General features: G+C 47.3%; 1 protein-coding gene across 3 annotated transcripts; it reads left to right on the top strand.

Annotated features, from left to right (window-relative positions):
* Positions 1-4,108: 4,108 nt before the first annotated feature.
* LOC119446633 (uncharacterized) lies at positions 4,109-14,909 on the top strand. Of its 3 annotated transcripts, none has more exons than XM_049665075.1 (6): positions 4,109-4,503; positions 5,074-5,192; positions 7,148-7,247; positions 8,820-9,120; positions 11,159-11,295; positions 14,156-14,907. In XM_049665075.1, the coding sequence occupies exons 2-6, from the start codon at positions 5,101-5,103 to the stop codon at positions 14,486-14,488; spliced, it is 963 nt and encodes a 320-aa protein (XP_049521032.1). In that variant the 5' UTR covers positions 4,109-4,503; positions 5,074-5,100; the 3' UTR covers positions 14,489-14,907. The 3 variants fall into 3 exon arrangements, with proteins under 3 accessions (XP_049521032.1, XP_049521031.1, XP_049521033.1); XM_049665074.1 differs by having other exon boundaries at positions 5,061-5,192; XM_049665076.1 differs by lacking the exon at positions 11,159-11,295 and having other exon boundaries at positions 5,061-5,192; positions 14,156-14,909.
* The last annotated feature ends 3,600 nt before the right edge of the window (positions 14,910-18,509 follow it).

Below are 18,509 nucleotides of genomic sequence, written 5' to 3'. Positions count from 1 at the left end.
AAGACAGTCATTGACAAATACAATGCGCTACAAATACAATTGACAGCGTTCAGCGACTGCTGCAATAACTAATACCCAGTGTTGCTGAAACTATGCAAGCAGCAGCCGGCGAACGACTTGATGGGTATGTGAGCTAAGTCATACCTTGACCTGATAACAAATAAATGTGCGCGTGGATGGTGAGTATGTCAAAGAACCACAGATGATCGAACCTAATCTGGAGACAACAACTAACCATCTACGCCCAACTCACCAATCCGGTTATACACGCAGCTTACTCGCGTATACTGGTTATTTGTAAGGCCAGGTCATGCCTTCACCAAGTATGAAGCCAACATACATTTCCTATGGGCCGGCTCTCACTGAGGTGGTGGTTCACGTCGCCACAGGCCAAGAACATCGCGACGCGCATTAAATGCATTTGAATGGTTCTATTGAAATGCGAAATATAAAGGAACGTGTTATTTTCCTTTTTTTTTTAGAATTGCGTGATTTGTGCTACCCTGCCCTCTCCCCCCTGACCCCCAATTTTCTGCTCTTTTACATTCTTAAGCAATTGACTGAGTAAAATCTGCAAGAACAAAAACACTTACCGAAAATGATAAAATAACAAGAAAAAAGAAAGAAACATTGTCATTGTCGTCGTTATTGTTGCTGTTGTGAGTGTACACCTACAGCGAAGGATGCGAGAGCAGAGGGCGAGGAGGAGTCTACACTTCAATGTCTTCTTCTCCGAGATCAGAGGTAAAAAATGACTGACCAGTTGGAAGAAATTAGTTTGGCCTCTGACGCGTGGAGTGACGCGATAGCTGGCGAAATGTAATGCGCAGTAAGTCTATACACTGTTTTGTGCGGTGTTTGTTGCAGTGAACAATCTCACGTGCGAGCGAGCAATTTCCTTTCGAGAAGGAAAAGAAGTGCGAGTTGTATTGATCCCAAAATTTTCAATCAATCTTCTCATTTTTTCTTTTAAATTTCACCATCCATTAATCTGATCTTACTGCTCATATACACGAACCTCATTCATTTGCAGTCAAACCCTTTTATTAATTGCTTTATTATTAGCTATTAACTGAACGTGCAACTACCTACCCGATTTTGGCCCATCCCCCACTGTGGGTACCGGCCGTGTTGTGAAGGCCACAACTGCAATAGCAATTCGTTTGTAGAAGTTGCGCCTCCCCGTGGTGAAGGAGAAAGACGTGACTTTTCTTCACCTTACCCTATCAAGACTTATACAGCCACTGATCTCTAATAAAACAATCATTTAATTTCTTACTGCTGCATTCGTTCGGCCTTTTACAAATTTATATTCGGGTGACTCCATCAATAGGATTCGCGCTATTCCTTAGAGTAAACACGAAGATCAGCGCCATCCATTAAGCATGAGATGAAGTCGAGTGCTAAAAGGCTAATGAAGACGAAGCAGACGCGCTCAATCATTGTCATTGCATGAGAAGAAGAGGCAACAACAACAACAAAACTTAATTTAGGAACGCCTCAGCAACTGGGACGGCGATGTGCTGGAAAACGAAGGCACGAACGCCAGTTCTATCCAGTACACAGATGTTGAGCGCGAGTTAGCCAATCACGGCAGCTGTTGGCGCGATCGCGCTCTCCAGGATCTTTATTCTCCGCAGCTATCGCATCGGCAGAGCGGCTGAGAGCTTACATTAATTTTGATCGTAAATTTAGACTCTCAGCCACCCTGCCGATGCTACAGCTGTGGAGATGTTCGCTTTTTATTGTTCGTTTAGCTTATATGCTCTCTAGATTTTAGTGCGATGAAGTTGGTGCTTTGTATAACGTTACCTTTTTTTTTTTTCTTGCATTGCTCGTTCCCCGGCAATTGGTAAAGACCATCTGGTGCATGCGATACTATAAATAGTTACTGTAACACACAGTCTTACTCATTTTTATTAAATAGCATCAAAGAAAGCAGAGTGGCTTAGAATTACAATGTTATACTACCAGTCGGTTAGTCATAAGTTCAAATCGTCGTGGCGCAATGGGAATTTTTCTTTTCTTTTGTAATTTTATAGTAAAAGATATTGGTATTCCAGCGACAGACGGCTGCGAACACTAGCGGACGTCAGAACAATCACGAAAGTGATCCCATAACAGCTATCGCTGTAAAATGTGTCCTCACGCAGGGGCTGAACCCGCAACCACGACAAATTTTTCTTCAATTCTTCTTCTTTCTGGGGTTTCACGTGTCAAAACTTAGCAAGCTTTCACAGAACTGATTCAACATAACATCCAGTTTCCTGTCGATTTTCTGACAATATTAACTGGTTTATGTTAACTATTAATCAAAATGAGACAATCCGAACATGTTTTTATTCTCTTGGGCTGGGGCTGTCCTCTTCGTCGTGAATGGAGTGGTAGCAATTTCCTCTCCCGGCAAACTACGACGGCGTAACATTTTACGTGATTCGGTTTCAAACCGGGTCACGTCGGACAAGAACGTTTTCCTCGAGAGTCTGTGGGGGGCTCCCATGTGATTGCGCCAGGACAGTGGCATGCGGGTGACAACCACAGGAGTCACTGACAGAGCTGCAATGAAAAAAAATAATAATAATAAAAGGCTATATGCCCTGCGCATTTCGAGTTCGCCACACTCGCAGATGGTTGGGCCTCCTGCGCATGCGTCAATCTCCTGCGCTTGCGGTCCTTATGGAGGCGGACACGTTCCACCGTGTTCAAAGGGGTTGTATATCACTCTGTCTTGCTTCCCGAGTCTCTTCATGCCCTTTCTGGACCGTATACGTGTCGAGCGCAGGGGGGCCATAGCCGAGCAAGAGCGAAATTTCTGCAACAATTTGCATACCTGTAGGCCTTATAACTCCCGATGAGCATCGCTATTAGTTTGATAGATTATACGACGTAGTGAGCTGTCTCACATTCCTGCTCGGATGGACACAGGTACTGCAAAGGTACGCCTCTGTGAAACTCGGCGCGCGAGGCTAAATTTAGCTCCGATTGTGTCGTGCGCGGCGCGACAACTGCGCCATCTGTGACCGCGATAAATGCATGATCGAGTAATGATTTCTTTCCTCTACACAACGATACCAAAGTAAAGCCTGTGAGTATAGTGCGGTTGCAAAGGTATCAGCGATAATGCTGTACCATGTTTTCGTTAAATGCGGTTCCAGCAAGCGCGACCCCCTCTGACCGATTTTAATGGCGTTTCAACGTCAAAAGGAAACAATGAATGTTTACAAACATTCATTTCTGGTCAAAATTATATAAGAGTGGAATAAAATAAATTCAGAAATACTTGATGGTACAAGCTCGCTCGCGATTTTTGAAAAAAAGTTAGAATCACTAATTGTTCGATTTTGATTTCGTGTTTATGTGCACGAAGAGCTGTATTACACTGTTTGTATGCAGTTTTATGCTGTTTGTATATTTTGCTCTCGGTGTTGTGAAAATGCCCACCCTGTAACAGACCGAAAGGGCTCACAGTATTGAAAATAAATAAATAAATAAATAAATAAATAAATAAATAAATAAATAAATAAATAAATAAATAAATAAATAAATAAATAAATAAATAAATAAATAAATAAATTGGAAAAGATCAGATGGAATCAGGCCAGATGAACACGCAGTTCAGAGAGATTTAAAAGAAAGAGAAGATCCATTCAGGAAATCTCATCATAAAGAATTTGGAAGACACATAATAGTGATAAAAAACGAAAAAGAAAATTAACATATATATGGTAAACGTTTTGTAGCTTTTGAATTTAAACGGTTTGAGCGTGAAACTGATCGCCCTTGGCTAAAGCATAGTGACGATGCCTCAGGGATGAGTAAAACCAGGGTCCTTCAATACTTTGGTGAAACCTAAACTTTAAGACTGGAACCAAGTTTACGAAGCAGAGCTTCGAGAAACCTTTTTCTTTACGTTAAAAATCACCGACTGAAGAAAAAAAAATGTGATTCTTCGCCTTGTCCTAATTTTGTTACTAAGCGATTGGCTTATATAGCAACAAGGACAAGACACTAGTAACGAGGACAATATGGCTTAGTAACAAGGAATCCCGCTGCGGTGAAATGGCCAAGAAGCACTCAGTCGTGATCGGCACAAGAAGCTTCTGCCACTCTTTCCTACTTTATGAAATATCAGTCCGACTTCTCAATTAAGCGTGATTCTCTCTTTTCGAAATTTCAATCGATTATTAATTTTTCCTTCTTTGTAGTGTTTTTTTTTTCTTCATTTTTTGCGTTCACTCTTTTCGCCCTTGGCCCAGTGCCCGCGTGTGGGTACGTGCCATGACTGAAGTTCAGCGGCAACAACAAGTGCCCAGCGATTTCCCACGCCGCGAGTCGTTCTTGCGCTGCGGTCGCATCGAGCTTCGCGCCGCGACGAGCGCGCCGTCATGACGACGACGACCATGTCGATGCGCGTCGCACGGTGCACCTCGTAGCGGACACGCAAGACGACCGTGGCAATCAATGGCGCCAAGGACGGCACGGACGACGCGTGAACTATAGAAGGTAAGAGCTGTGAAGGGCAAGTGATGTAATCTATCGAACGGCGCGATGTTGTTCCTTTATACTGCACTGCGGTTGCAGTTGCACAAGCCAAGATAACGCGTACTAATCACCGTGGCATACAGCCTAAATTTACGAACAAAACATCGAAAGAGTGGGGTGGGCAATAACAACAAGGTGAACCGACAGTTTAAGCCACGAACGAGAACCCGTTATGAAAGCAACGTATCAAACGGTACAGATTGTATCAAAGAGCAAACACACATGAAAGAAACCAAGAACGCAGGCAGGAAGACACCAAATTTTAACCGCGTTTTAACCTCATAGTCAGAACTAGCAGAAATAATAGTGGTAGTTTTTTTTTTTTTCGTACAAATTAGGACACTGCGTGATGGATAGAGAGGAAACGTTAGCGACAGTTGTCGAAACGTTGGCTAGAGAGACATTTCTTGTTAAACCACCGCTGAACACCTGCCACGTTAATTCCTTTGTCGCATAACGTTTAGGACTTTTCGTGAACTACTTATATAGACACCCGCAATATCTAAACGACGTTGCAGGCTGTATGTGCAGAGGCCACGGGCAGCGCCGACCCCAGACATGCCCGACAGCGGCGACCAGCAGCTCCTGATCATCGACACCGACGCCGGCGTTGACGATGCGCTCGCCATCTTGTTGGCCCTCTCCAGCCCGTGAGTACGCGGTCCCTAATGCCCCTCTATACCCACGCACCCCCGCCGCTTGTATGGAGTGAGTTTAGCTGTCCCTATACCATAGAACGTGCTACAAAAATTGTTAGAAGTAATTGTAAAATCTAGATGGGGGCCGACAGATGGAAACACACAGCGGGATAAAAAATCGGATGAACAGTGGTAAAGTGCCTCAGACATACTGACCAGCTGGACAGGCTGGACAATCCGGCCAGCCCGTGTGAGGTACCTCACCTCTGTTCATCACGCTTTTATCCCACAGAGGTAACTCTAGCGCTATATGGTGTCTGCGCGAGCTGCGTGTGTAGCGGTTTGGTCAGCATGGGAATTATGGGTAGCGCATGGATTCGGCCTAAACTACGCCCAGCCTAAACTCTACGCCTCGGCTTCAAGCGGCCTTTTGCACGGCTACACAAATTGATCACTTTCGACAAAAATGTGGCGCTATAAATCTAACTATTTGCTGTGATCAGGCATGTGCACAGAGACTTAATGTCTGGCCGTGTTCAGAAGGCTACGATCGCTTGAACATTTAGAAATATAAAGCGTAATAAACAACATCACAACAACGTCTGAAGCCACGAGCGCGAAGATTATACAAGTCCATGTACTACCTATCATTTAAATAGTTTCTTCTAGTAAGCGAGTTCCTTCTAGGAATATTTTTCAGGAACTCTATAGTCCCCGCCAGGTGGCACCGCTATGATTGTGCGCCCGCGGATTGCGTCACATTGCGTTCTCCGCCGCCTTGCCCTCCTGTAAGGTGATCCGAAAGAATAGGTTGATGGGCAAGTTGGTACTGCATTAGGTGATGCGTTAGCGCAAACGGGGCTGGCAAGACGACAGAGAAGACGAAGGCACGGTGGTATGCTAACAATTGATTTATTGGACGTGTTCAATACATATACGTATAATTTATTCTTGCGTTATAAGTACAAAATAAAATATGAACAGCAACCAACTAGCCCCTTTCATCGCCCTTTCGAACTTCGATACGTAACATATTGTGGCACAACAGTGATGGTACAACCTAAGATGGTAAGGAGGCCCCTTACGGAAGCAGGTGAATATAACAACGTCAAATTAAAAAGTAAATTAACTAAACCAGGGGCGGTATTTTGAAACAATTCTTCTCATTTTGCACTTTTCTAGTTGTTTGTCATCAACTTGCAGGAAGAGCCGCATCTCTGCTATTGCGTCGGCGGGACGGATATGGTGGGACGGGCCATTCGGCGGGACGGATGATATGATTAGAATATAATTGGGGAAAATAATTCTTAAAGAAAAATAGAAGAACGCAGACAGGACCCTATCGAGAATTTTACTTAAGACGTGGGCGACGGGTAATCCGGTACGCGCGCGCGCACACACGCACACCGCTGTGTGGTGACGTAGTGGCTTCGGCGCTGCACTGCCAAGCCCGAGGGTGCGGGATCGAATCCCGGCAGCGGCGACCGCATCGCGATGGGGGCGAAAATGCAAAAACGCCCATGTGCTTGCGTTGTATTGCACCTTAAAGAACTCCAGGTGGTCAAAATTAATCCGGCGCTTCCCACTACGGCGTGCCTCATAATCAAATCTTGGTTTTGCCATGTAAAACCACCAGAATGTTTTCTTTTTTTTTTTTTGCATGCATACATACGTCCCTCCCTCCCTCCCTCTCGCGTTCACCCACTGATTCGTCAGTTGCTGGTCGGAAAACCGACCTGGTTTTCCTTTGACACTTAAATCAATTCTTGCAGTAAACAGTAGTGAACTCGCAGAGGTTCGACAGAGGCATAGGCATATAGGCATATGCGCATAGTCTGTAGGCACAGGGTGTGTTTCGCGGGTGCTGTGACGGTGTTGCTAAAACGCGAAGTGGGCAGACAAAGATGCCTGCAATGAGAACGTCTCTCCTTTCTCATTGCTCCACCCGTCCACTGCCCGTTTTGAAGGTGCAAGATCTTGGCCATCACCTGCGTGTCCGGCAATGTGCAACTGTCCAACGTCTACACCAACGTCCTGCGGATACTCAACCATTGCGGCAGGCTCGAGGTAGGTCAACGAGAATACAACGCAGGGAGGAGTATTTTTGGCACGGAGGAAGGAAAGTGACTAAAAAAAAAAAAAGCACTACGTCAGGCAGCTAGCCTCGGCAAGCGGCAACCTTCTCTGATGCCGTCCCTTCTTTCCTTCGGTGCCCATCTGCGCGTTGACTCTTGAGAAATAGACCCTACATGGTTGGCGGATCTTTCAAGGCATTGTTTGGTTCCTCTTAGCTCTTTTATGGACGTCCTCGTTACAATCGGCCCTCACCGTCCGATTTCCGCTCTACTCTCCTCCATGCTGTATCCGTATACTCTGCGCATGCTCAACGGCTAGAAATTACCTCTTGGTTATTACGCGGTGAGGGCCTATTTCCCACGAGCGTTCCTCCACATTTTTTAATGACTAAGCTTCATAATTGTCACCTGACGCTACATCTTCGTCTTTTTCATCCCGCATAATTTTTTAGCGACGAAACGAGCCTATTTAGCAAAATGAACACAGCACATGCAGACTATGGACACTGAATTTTTTACCAGCTCATTGGTAACGCTTGGTGCCCACTATAGGATATACTATCGCAAAGAGCACGAGAACAGGATTAAGTTTAAGGAACACACGACACTAGGACGGTCAGCTTTATCTCGCAGAAAGTCGGGACAGTGGAGAGAGGTGAAAAGCGGCAAGAGAGAAAGGAACAAGTGAAGATTGCATTTTACTCGCTTTGTTCCTGGCTTTCTTGCTGCGTTTAAAGTGATATTTCTTGGTCGTTTACAACGCGTAACATGCAGTACGCTACCGCTACTTAAAACGCAATCGTAAAACTTGTATGATTTTAGTCAGTTCACATTTATTTCAAGCTTCATCGTAGGGCTGCTCACATGCGTTTCTAACGGCTGCTCACAAGAACACTGCGATAAAGAAATATCCTCTTTGCTAGGACGTTGCTTGCAAGAACACATCATAATCATCATTATCATCATAATTAGCCTATATTTTGTATCCACTGCAGGACGAAGGCCTCTCCCTGTGATCTTCAATTACCCCTGTCTTGCGCTAGCAGATTCCAACTTGCGCCTGCAAATTTCCTAACTTCATCACCCCACCTAGTTTTCTGCCTTCCTCGACTGTCGACATATGTTAAGTTCAACAAGGTCGACCTGGTTGCTACAAATCCCACGTTGTTCAAAGTGCGTGTAGCGCACCTGAGTATTATAGTGAACAGCTATTCGCCCGTTCCTTCCACTTGGCCTGTACTATGCGCTGTCGGTCTATTTAAGAGTATATAAAGGGAGATCAAAGTCCAAGCCTGTCTCGAAAGTTATCATTGCGGGTCAAGTAACTGCCCTAACGGGTCTAGCTGAAACTCCGCACTTTTAGATAACCTCCACTGTATTTAACAAGTACAGAAAGTTGTTTTAGTTGATATGGCGTCATTTGTAGTGTAATGAAGAAAAGAAAAACTCGACACGGAAAGGTAGACACTATAGAGGTCCAAAGCAGTCCCACAAAATTCGTAGTATAGTATCACTAAACGACAATATCCGAGACGGTTGGCAATCCCAGCTCTCACGCGTGCAGGTGCCGGTGTACCAGGGCTGCCGGCGGCCCTTGGTGACGACTCCTATGAATGCGGTCAGCATCCACGGCAAGGACGGCCTGGGCGGTGCTGCCGAACGATACCCGCTACCCACCGACGGCGCCTTCCATCGTCGCAACGAGCACGCGTCGCAGGCGCTCGTGTCGCTGGCGCACAAGCACGTCGGCGCTGCCACGCTCGTGACGCTCGGCCCGCTCACCAACCTGGCCGTGGCCGGCCGTCTGGACCCGGACTTCTTCGCGAACCTCAAGGAGATCGTCGTCATGGGCGGCACCTGCGACGGTGAGTGCGCCCTCCTGCTGACTTTCCTCGCGTGCTTCGTGTACTGTCCAATGGCACCGCGAAGCAGGATTCGCGTTTCGAGAAAAGTTCGTCTGGTCGGGGATGATCGTGACGAAAATAGCGGAGCCTCGTTGTGAAAAATGCTCCTGCTGGGAGGCTGCCCTGCTCGGCTGCTCGACCTTGGAGGGCCAGAGAGCCCTCGTGGTGCAGGGCACGCGCCGCTGCGGAAGCCACAGGGGTCCCGGACTAGGGACTCCTCCTAGAGCTTGTAAAGGGTCGGCCCTTAAGGCCGTCCCTATCTCTCACTTGTAAATACAGCAAATAAATGTTTTTAACCACCACCACCACCTGCGCAAAAAGCCGAAACTTTTTCTCCTTTGAGCTTTCTAGAGTTCTTATGTGGCCGGCGACCGGAAGGGGGGGATGCAATGTAGCAATAACCCCGAGCGCCCATCAAACAATACGGAGAAGGGTTGGGGGGTTGGGAGAGGGTTGCCTTACGTCATTGTACACGGCTGGACCAAGATGGAACAGGTGGAGAAAGGCGGGAGCGAGTAGTCCTAATGTATCTCGGGAGGGGAAAGGGCACTCCCCCCTCCCAAGTCTTAAGTTTGGATACACCACTGGCGGTCTTGTTTTTCTGCACAACTATGCTAGGATTCTGGAAGGGCTCAGGCGTCGTACCTTCTTGCGAGAAACGTTGGCCCTTCACCGCACCCTTCTATCTACGTGCAAAAGATCTGGGGCGCTATAACGTAAAATGATTCCAAACTGTTTTGATTCCAATTTCTGCAATCAGCCTCCACGATTGGTCAAAACATTTTCGGGCCACTCCCAACTTCGCCTGTCTGTCACGCGACGTCACGAAAATCGCGATAGCTCCCCTTCTGATAAACGTGTACACACTCATTATGCATGATTAAACCGCACAAAAGAAAAATAATCATTCCTGATTCGACGCCTTTTCACCATTAGCCCTCCGCTATTGGTCCAATGTTTTCTGGCTACGCCCACTTCGCCTGTCTGTCACGCGACCTCACAAAACCGCGAAAACTTACCACGTCAAAGTGGCGTGTACGCGAAAAAAATGCATTAATATGCCGAACAAAACTGAAAATGTTTCTGAATAGCCACAGACTGCCCCGTTCCGAAAGGAATAGAAGATGGCTGCTCGCCGATCGCTCAGACCCTCGCTACTCGCACCTGCCGGTGAGCATGTATTTATTTGCGCATGATAAACCTTTTTCCGTGGCAGTAAAACGTTATCGAGCCCTTTCGGCATGCATACGACATCGCTCTGCCAACTCTTCCTTGCTGAGGAACCGTTTTAGTGGCATTCTTATCCTTCCGTTGCACGCCGCCGCGATTTTCGACCAGCCACCGCAAGCTAAGTAAGGCGAAGCGGACCAATCGGAGAAGCCAGCACTACCCTCTGCATGCGGTTATCTATTTTCATTGTGCTGGCTCGGCCCCATCGAAACCCTCTCCACTAGAGCGTGCTCCTCGCCTCTTGTCAGCCAATTTGATAAGAAAACCGCTGAGTGTAGACATGCAATGTTATTGGTTTTGAAAGCGAACAAAGGTGACCTCCTATAAACGAGGGGAGTGTTTTATTGGGTTGTTCAGACAACGCTGCGGGTCATCGCCCGATGCTTGCGTCGGTGTTTACGTAAATTTGACGTCAGGAGTTTGGAATCAGAACAGTTTGGAATCATTTTACGTTATAGCGCCCCTGCAGATGCGTGCAATATAAACGGAAGAAACTGTCCTCTTATTTTCATCGTTATTATGCACACTTATGGCATTTTTCCCTGCCTAGTCTCTCCATTATTTCTGTTTGGTTTCTTTCCTTGCAAATGGCCTCGGAACTGTACAGGTTTCAGGTGTCCACCGACAGGTGAGACAGCTATACCCGTGGCCTTTTCCTTTCCTTCCATTATGCCCCAATAAAATACAGCCCTATTACCATACACAGGAGCGTTTTGTGGATGGCTTCGTTTTCAAACCCATCAAATTAAACAGGCACAAATATTTGCAGGCATCGGAAATGTGACCGCGTCCGGCGAGTTCAACTTCGTGTGCGACCCAGAAGCCACCAGAGTGGTGCTGAGTGAGGCAAGCGAGAAGATTCGGCTCGTCCCCTACGAAACATGCATCAGGCACTGCATCGACTGGGTACATGCACTGTTTCATTAGTGTTGTCGCATTGTTTAACGCTTTCTTCTCTCTCTAGCTTTGAACTATATATATATATAGTTATGTTGGTGTAAAATACTTTTATTGAAGAGCGGCTCATACCCAGTGACACATAACCATTGGCCCAAGTTGGTGTTAAATTGGTTCATTGAAATACGGCACATACCTGTGTCCCAAGTTGACCCGACGATTGGTTTCAAACCTGGTTCCTTCGTCACACGGGGAATGCTCTAAACATTAGGCCATGGACAACTGAGTGACCCAAGTTGGCGGGAAAGTGGTTAGAGACACCGACTGACTGACCGACCGACCTCCAAAATGTCCATGAAGTACCCTAAAAATTAGTAATCGCACTGAAACATACCATTACCAGTTACACACACATCACAAGACACACTGCTAATCGCATTAACATTGCCGATCCCCTCCTAAAAAAAGGATGCGCCGCCAATTTTTCTTCAACTGCGAAGCTTTCTTTTTCAGAAACCCGTAGGGGTTTCATTTCATTAGTAGCTTTGTTATACTCTCGGATTGTTGAAAATTTCCCTTACTGGCTTAGAAAATAAATAAATAAATAAATAAATAAATAAATAAATAAATAAATAATAAATAAATAAATAAATAAATAAATAAATAAATAAATAAATAAATAAATAAATAAATAAATAAATAAATAAATAAATAAATAAATAAATAAATAAATAAATAAATATTTCTGGCTCTCCGAGAGTAGATGTAAGCATGAAATGACTACCACATGGCGTCTTTTGCTGCCTGTGGTGCCGCCAATTTGAACTGCTTTTCTTCTTCCAACAGTGCAGCACGCTCAGCGTCTGTCGCGATTCTTTCTTCTGACCGCTCACGACTCACAGACAACTGGTGTTCAAAAGAGCACAGGCAACCTCTCTACCTGCCGTTTGAACGTCGCTATTGGAAATGACAAATAAAACTTCAGCATACTAGAAGTTACAGCTTGAGTGATATTGTGAACAAACATTAGGAAGAAAGCGGAAGCAATATTTTTTAAAGCTTGTTTGGGAAGTACCTAGCATATGTAATGCGGTCCTGTACAAAAGGTTGGGGGCCAGAGACCGCATTTTCCTAACTTTTGACTGGTTGCCCGGATGATCTCGTTTTGTTCTCGCAACGATGTGCGGATGTTCTCGTTTGAGTTCCCGGATACAGTGGCTGTATCCCGTATAACGGTTCTGGCTTTTGGCTCAAGGTTACTTGAAGGTTGCCGACAACGGGAGCTAAAAGCATTCCATGCTTAATAATCAAGCAAGCAAACAAACACCTCGAGCAGCACATTTCGCCATAGCTGGCTTTTCCACATTAACGGTGTTTGTGAGGAGAAGCCAGAATCTCAACGCAAGAGGCACATAAGCTGAAAGCATGCAACGTACGCTTCGCAACGTGCGTGCGGTGAGCGCGCTGCATGCTGAACGCTGATAACTAGCGCATTATTGCTGTGACGTAGAGGGCGGCATACTGAAGACATGAAGAATGAGTGCCAAGAAAAACAAAATGCAGTTGCAGTCGAGTGCGACAGAAGGTTGGACGAAGTGATGAGTCTAGGATTTCAGGAGTTGTATGATAGAGTACCATCCAATACCCTACCAACATTCCGATGAAGGCGGACTGCAAGAACGCTCGTATGCTGAGGTTTTATATTACGATAAAGAGGCCCACGTGGTCAAGATTAATCCGAAGTCCTCGGCTACGTACGGCATCCATGTGTTGCTTTGGGTTGTTTAAATCCTAGTGCTGTTCGTGATACTGTGCTGTGACTGCGGCCGGTTATCGTGACCGGCTGCGATCGCGTGTCACTGCTCTCTTTCTCTGCATCTCTAGTTTCTTTTTCTCTTTCTACTTCCGCCGTCTGGCAGTGCAGGGTAGCAAACCAAAATTTCCATTCTGGTTAAACTCCCTGCCGTTCGCCTTTCTTTCATATATCTCTTAAACCCTATAGCAATCAGTCGAGATCCCCACGATTGATTGTTGCGTTTGTGTGAGTGCATGTTTAAATTGTGCATTCGGTCAAGTTTAACGCATGCGGAACTATCCTACGTTTGCCAAATTATTTGAAGCAAGGAGACGCGTTTCAGGGCACGTCGTCATACCACGCAATAACGCCTCTGTAAGACTATCTCTTCTCCAAATCCGCTCCGATTGAGAGCACCGTCATTGGTCTGGGCTTCGTAGCTTCAGGTGTGCTACCAGCCACAGACCTAGCGCCTCGCGAATTCATTTTGAATTTTGATGAAATGAAAACTGTGCATTGGTAGACCAGATTCAGTCACGTGCACTAAAATATTTTGTGTCGACTTGTACGAAGACCAGCTGCATCACTCCCAGAAGCAACGAAAGTTGCGCTGGCGCTTCTCCAGCACACGCGTCGGTAACTTTAACAAGATAAAAGAGATATAAGCAGAATGATAGATTACTGTTGATATAGCAACACATAATTGTCTCACGCTGGCTAAGTGACTATTGTTGCCACCCCGATTAAACAGAGATGTCATTAGCAATCACGCCGATAAACCCAGGAGACTGTCGTTCTCCATCACCTATGACGAGATTCTTGAATTGCGGGTCTCCAATGCCACCCCTATTTTCCCGTTCCTAAACCCATACGAGTATCTTTTCCCCAGTTAGGCCACGAGCCATCCTCTCCGAAATAAAGATTCATTCATTCATTCATTCATTCATTCATTCATTCATTCATTCATTCATTCATTCATTCATTCATTCATTCATTCATTCATTCATTCGAAGGTCTCTTTAGATAAGCGCGTCACGTCTAAACACGCCGATGGTGCGTCCCCGTGTTTCGCAGGACTGGTACACCGACTGGGTGAGCAAGGACACGCACAAGAGCCGCATGGTGCGCGACATCTCGGAGGGCATGATGCTGCGCATGCGCGACGTGCTCAAGCTGCCGGGCTTCTACTCGTGCGACCTGCTAGCCATGGCGACCGTGGTGGACCCTGGCGTGGTTCTCAAAACCGAGTCGTACCCGGCCTGGCTCGAACTACACGGCACCAGCACGCGCGGCGCGCTCATCGTGGACAAGCGGCCCGGCCTGAAGGGCACCAAGCCCAACATCCACTTCGTGCTGCAGCTGGACACGGCCGCGCTCAAGGAGATGTACACGCGGATGGTGCGCTGATGGAACGATCAGACGCTACAGGCTGCCGCCGGGTTGTATAGGAGACTCTACTCGGTCGGGTAACCGCTTCGAGTGTGAGCACACGATTTTCGTAGGGAAGACAGCTCGCCTTGGCCGAGATTTTCATTTCAGAATAAAAAGGAAAGAACAGTGATGCCTGGGAATTTGAACACAGAATGCGCGGCAGGTTTCGTCGGAATTCTGTTACTGTGTATGTTTGTGCGGGGGACATGTGTGTGCGAGGGAGATGTATGAGTGCATGAATCAGCGAGCGAGTTTGCTATAGGGTGTGAAAGAGCGAGTAAGTCAGTTCGTGAGCAAGAGTGAGTGAGTGAGCGAGCGAGCGAGCAATTAAGTGAGCTCGTGAGTGCGTGCGTAGGCGAGAGACCATGCTAGTTAGAGATATGGGGAGAGTGTGTAAGAGATGAGGGGGCAAGGGGGTTGTACAGATCTGGCTAAATAGACTGCTTCAAGAGTAAGCGCTTCAGAATTTTCCCATGGCAGTCAGCTCGCTTTGTCCCAGCCTTTCGTAAATGATTACGCGATTTGTAAATGGGCATTCCGGCCCCCCGTGTTATTACGCTCGTAAATATTTCTACGAGTATAGGTGTAGTTTCTACGAGAAGTCTGTGCTCGTTGAAAGAAATAAAATGAGAGCAGCAACAATAGATATACCTCTCCTCACTAAGAAGATCGCCCACCACGTGACGGTGACATCACGCTTTCTTGAGCGAACACGAAAACGCGGAAGTCGATTCCGTTTTCCCAAGGGGAGTTCCATTAAAGGTTCCCGACGGTTGGCAATGTGCAGGCTGTCGAGCCTGTGGTATAGTGGGTCCTGTCAATGGCGACCTCACTGCTCGCGCTGTGGGGAAGAGGAGGTTTGCCGAAATGACGTCATCGGTATTCCTTCCCCGGATCACATGAATAAGTCCCCCATGGTATTACACTCTAAAATTATATCGAATTGAGAAACAGGTTAAATATTTTGAAGGGAAACTGTGTAGAACTTATATTGTGGGTATTAGGCGCCTCCAGAAGATCGCATGGATTGATATTCACTCCTTTGTGAAAACTGCACGGGAGAATGGCCTACCTGCCGACGACGTGCTCCACACTGATCCACTTCAATTTAAGGCTCGATCTAAACAATACTTTGCTAATTGTGTCTTCCCATCCCTCACGTAATGCCCCATGCTAGGGCATTTGAGGTAATAATAAATAAATAAATAGATCTTCAATGATAACATTGAGACCCGTATACAAAGAAGCACGTTCCAATACCTCTCAGCTCATAGTCTCGCCATGGCCAACCGAGCGGCACTCATTGACATTAAATTTAATTTTTAGAAAACATTTCATTGCTCCTTGAGATCCTCTATAACATGGTCCTGTTTCGAGTTGACACTGTTGTTTTCTTCCATCATGGCATATGGCCATGACCCCCCTCGTGGCCGACCCCCCACGAGGGGAGTCGGCCACTTAACAACAAATGGAATGAGTAGCTATATATAACAAAGGTTCGGAAAAAAAAAGAAGACATATATTTAATGAAGAAATATAACGAAAATGTAATAATAACTAGAAAGGCGTGTGAAAAAAATCGCAACTGAGTAGGCAACCCTAACATAGTATCTGCAACTTTGGGACGTTGAAAAGGAGGAAGAATGTTCTCGTAGTGAGCAGCGAGAACGTTATCGGTTTATTTCTCATCTTCGATTATTCATTAGTTTTGTTTTTTATTGCTTATTTATTTATTAACTAATTTATTTTAATTTTCAATCATATTACCACCCGGTTCGTGGCCTATTCCCAACATTGACTTTGTGCCATTAACCGAGGCTTCTTCTTCACCATTATCATCATCATCGAAAGAGGAAGAACAAGAAGAAGAATCGGTCGACGGAAGCACGCCACAGGAGCAGTCGAAGTCAAAAGGATCTACATCTACTACACCTACAGTCGTTACCCTGCTTATAAACGTTGTCGCAACCCTTCCCGAAGGAGGCGAATATGGTTGAGGAATCGGCAGTTGAGGATCCATCGCACACCTTCAACACTCCGCAGCCCAGTCAGAGGTCTTTCGCCTGCGGCGCGGTCGTTGTCTTCGGGACCATGATGGCCATCATCGTGCTGCTCCTCTTGTTCGACGAGTCTCCACAGCAGCGCATCAAGACCGAGCCCTTTTGCTGCCTGGACGTGGTGAACCGTGTGTTCAGCGGGGCCAACTTGAGCATCGACCCGTGCCGCAGCATCTTCGGCCACACCTGCTACGCCTACGTCGCGACGCGGGACGACGACTACCGAGAACCGCCGAGACCCAACACGGACCCCGTCGACGGCATACCGATCACTGAGGCCGGTAGGGCGGTCATCGCCTACTACCGCGCTTGCGTCCTGTCGACTGGCAACTCGTCGCCGGGGGCCGCGTCGGCGAGCGCGCTCCTCGACGTCACCGACCCTCCGGTCATCGCTTCTCTTACGCCGCAAGCTCTTGTCGCCCTGATCGTCGATCTATCGCTCCAGTACGGACTGCCTTCCATATTCGAATTTAAGATCGGTGGAGCCATGGGCTCGAGACCATATTTCAATGTCTCGGTGGCGTCGCCGAATGCCCTGGCATCGAAGCACTCCCCGACCTTTGTCAAGACGTTAAAGGCCGACGCGCTGAAAGTCGTCAACGAATATTTCTTGTCGAAGATAAGCACGCAGGAAATGAACGAATTCCTGGAAGATATTGAAAAATCGAGAGCTGAGGTGGCCGAGCGCTACCTCGGGTCCTTGACTGACCTCACTCCCAATGTCACCGCAGGCCAGTGGAGAGAGATCTTGAACAAGTTGCGCGTAAGTGACCTTGCCAACGCCACTGTATTTCTGCAGGTGACCAAAGAAAAGTTTGCAGATTCCTTGAAGCCCGAGAAGAGGCTGCACGCTCTAGTGTCGGCTCTGGTTAGCGCGTCTGTGCAGCTCGCGTTGAGTGCATTTATAGAAGCGAGCAGCACGGACGCGAGGACGCAAGCATGCCGCCACCGTGCCAAGGAGCTGATTCCGCTCTTGATTCTAGATCGGATCGGCAACTCGCCGACTCGCTCCCAGAACGCTGCCATCCGAACAGCGTACCACATGATCGCAGGTGCTGTGCGCAACAAGGCACGCGTCGGAATGACAAAGGACGACTCGAAGAAGCTGCAAGAGACGCTCAAGGAGATGACGGTGTTGCTGCCGTCCGAGGTCGTTCCCGGAGACCTCGCCATCCCAACCATGACGTCCGAGTACGCGCACGCCGAGCTGGTGACTCGCGCCTACTTGCTCAGCGCCTGGCGACACCAGACATTCACCCTGGGAATATCGCAGGACGCTCTGGGTGGATTTCAGGAGAACCATGTGACCATTGGCGGCGGCAAGGTGACTATACCAACGCTCGTCTACCCTCTCATCACTCTCGGCCAGGTCACGGATCCGGTGGTGTTGATGCCCACGGTGGGCGTCTACCTGGCGGACGCACTGTGGGACTTCGTCTTCACGAGCACTTGGAGCCCCGAGAGCAACGCGACTCTGACGGCGTACCGCGAATGCATCGAGAAGAACAGTCGATCGCTGATAGAGTGGCCTTCCGACTTGCTCTGGCTGAGTGTCGAGTCTAGCCTAGAGGCGAGCAAGGGCGTCGACTGGGACACCCTCGTGGACACGGCCGGCACGTGGAACACCACACGCGGCCAACTTTTCTACATGACCTTTGTACATTACCTGCTGTGTCGCACGCCCCATAGCAGGTATCCGACCTTCGGGATTGACGTGGACGTCTTCATGTCGGCGTTCGAGGACTTCTACCGGTCTTTTCGATGCAACACCACGGTGTCGAAGATAACGGGGGCCACTTGCTCACTCCACCTTTGAATTAAAGATATTGAATTAGCTTTTGTATATACCGGCAAATGCACGGCTTCCTTTACTTTCTTGGTTCATTTAGAAAGGGTAAACGATTAATGGTAGAAAACATGAGAGTGCGTCACGTGCACGA

Source organism: Dermacentor silvarum, chromosome 3 (assembly GCF_013339745.2).
Source record: "Dermacentor silvarum isolate Dsil-2018 chromosome 3, BIME_Dsil_1.4, whole genome shotgun sequence".
Taxonomy (NCBI): Eukaryota; Metazoa; Arthropoda; class Arachnida; order Ixodida; family Ixodidae; genus Dermacentor; species Dermacentor silvarum.
Note: the sequence above shows the minus strand (reverse complement) of the source record. Positions and strands in the feature narration are given on the sequence as shown.

Excerpts from the sequence above, each read along its gene's own strand:
- LOC119446633 (XM_049665075.1), top strand. The coding sequence starts at position 5,101 with ATGCCCGACAGCGGCGACCAGCAGCTCCTGATCATCGACACCGACGCC. Across the intron at positions 5,193-7,147 it reads TTGTTGGCCCTCTCCAGCCC|GTGCAAGATCTTGGCCATCA; the intron begins GTGAGTACGCGG and ends CCCGTTTTGAAG. Across the intron at positions 11,296-14,155 it reads TCAGGCACTGCATCGACTGG|GACTGGTACACCGACTGGGT; the intron begins GTACATGCACTG and ends CGTGTTTCGCAG.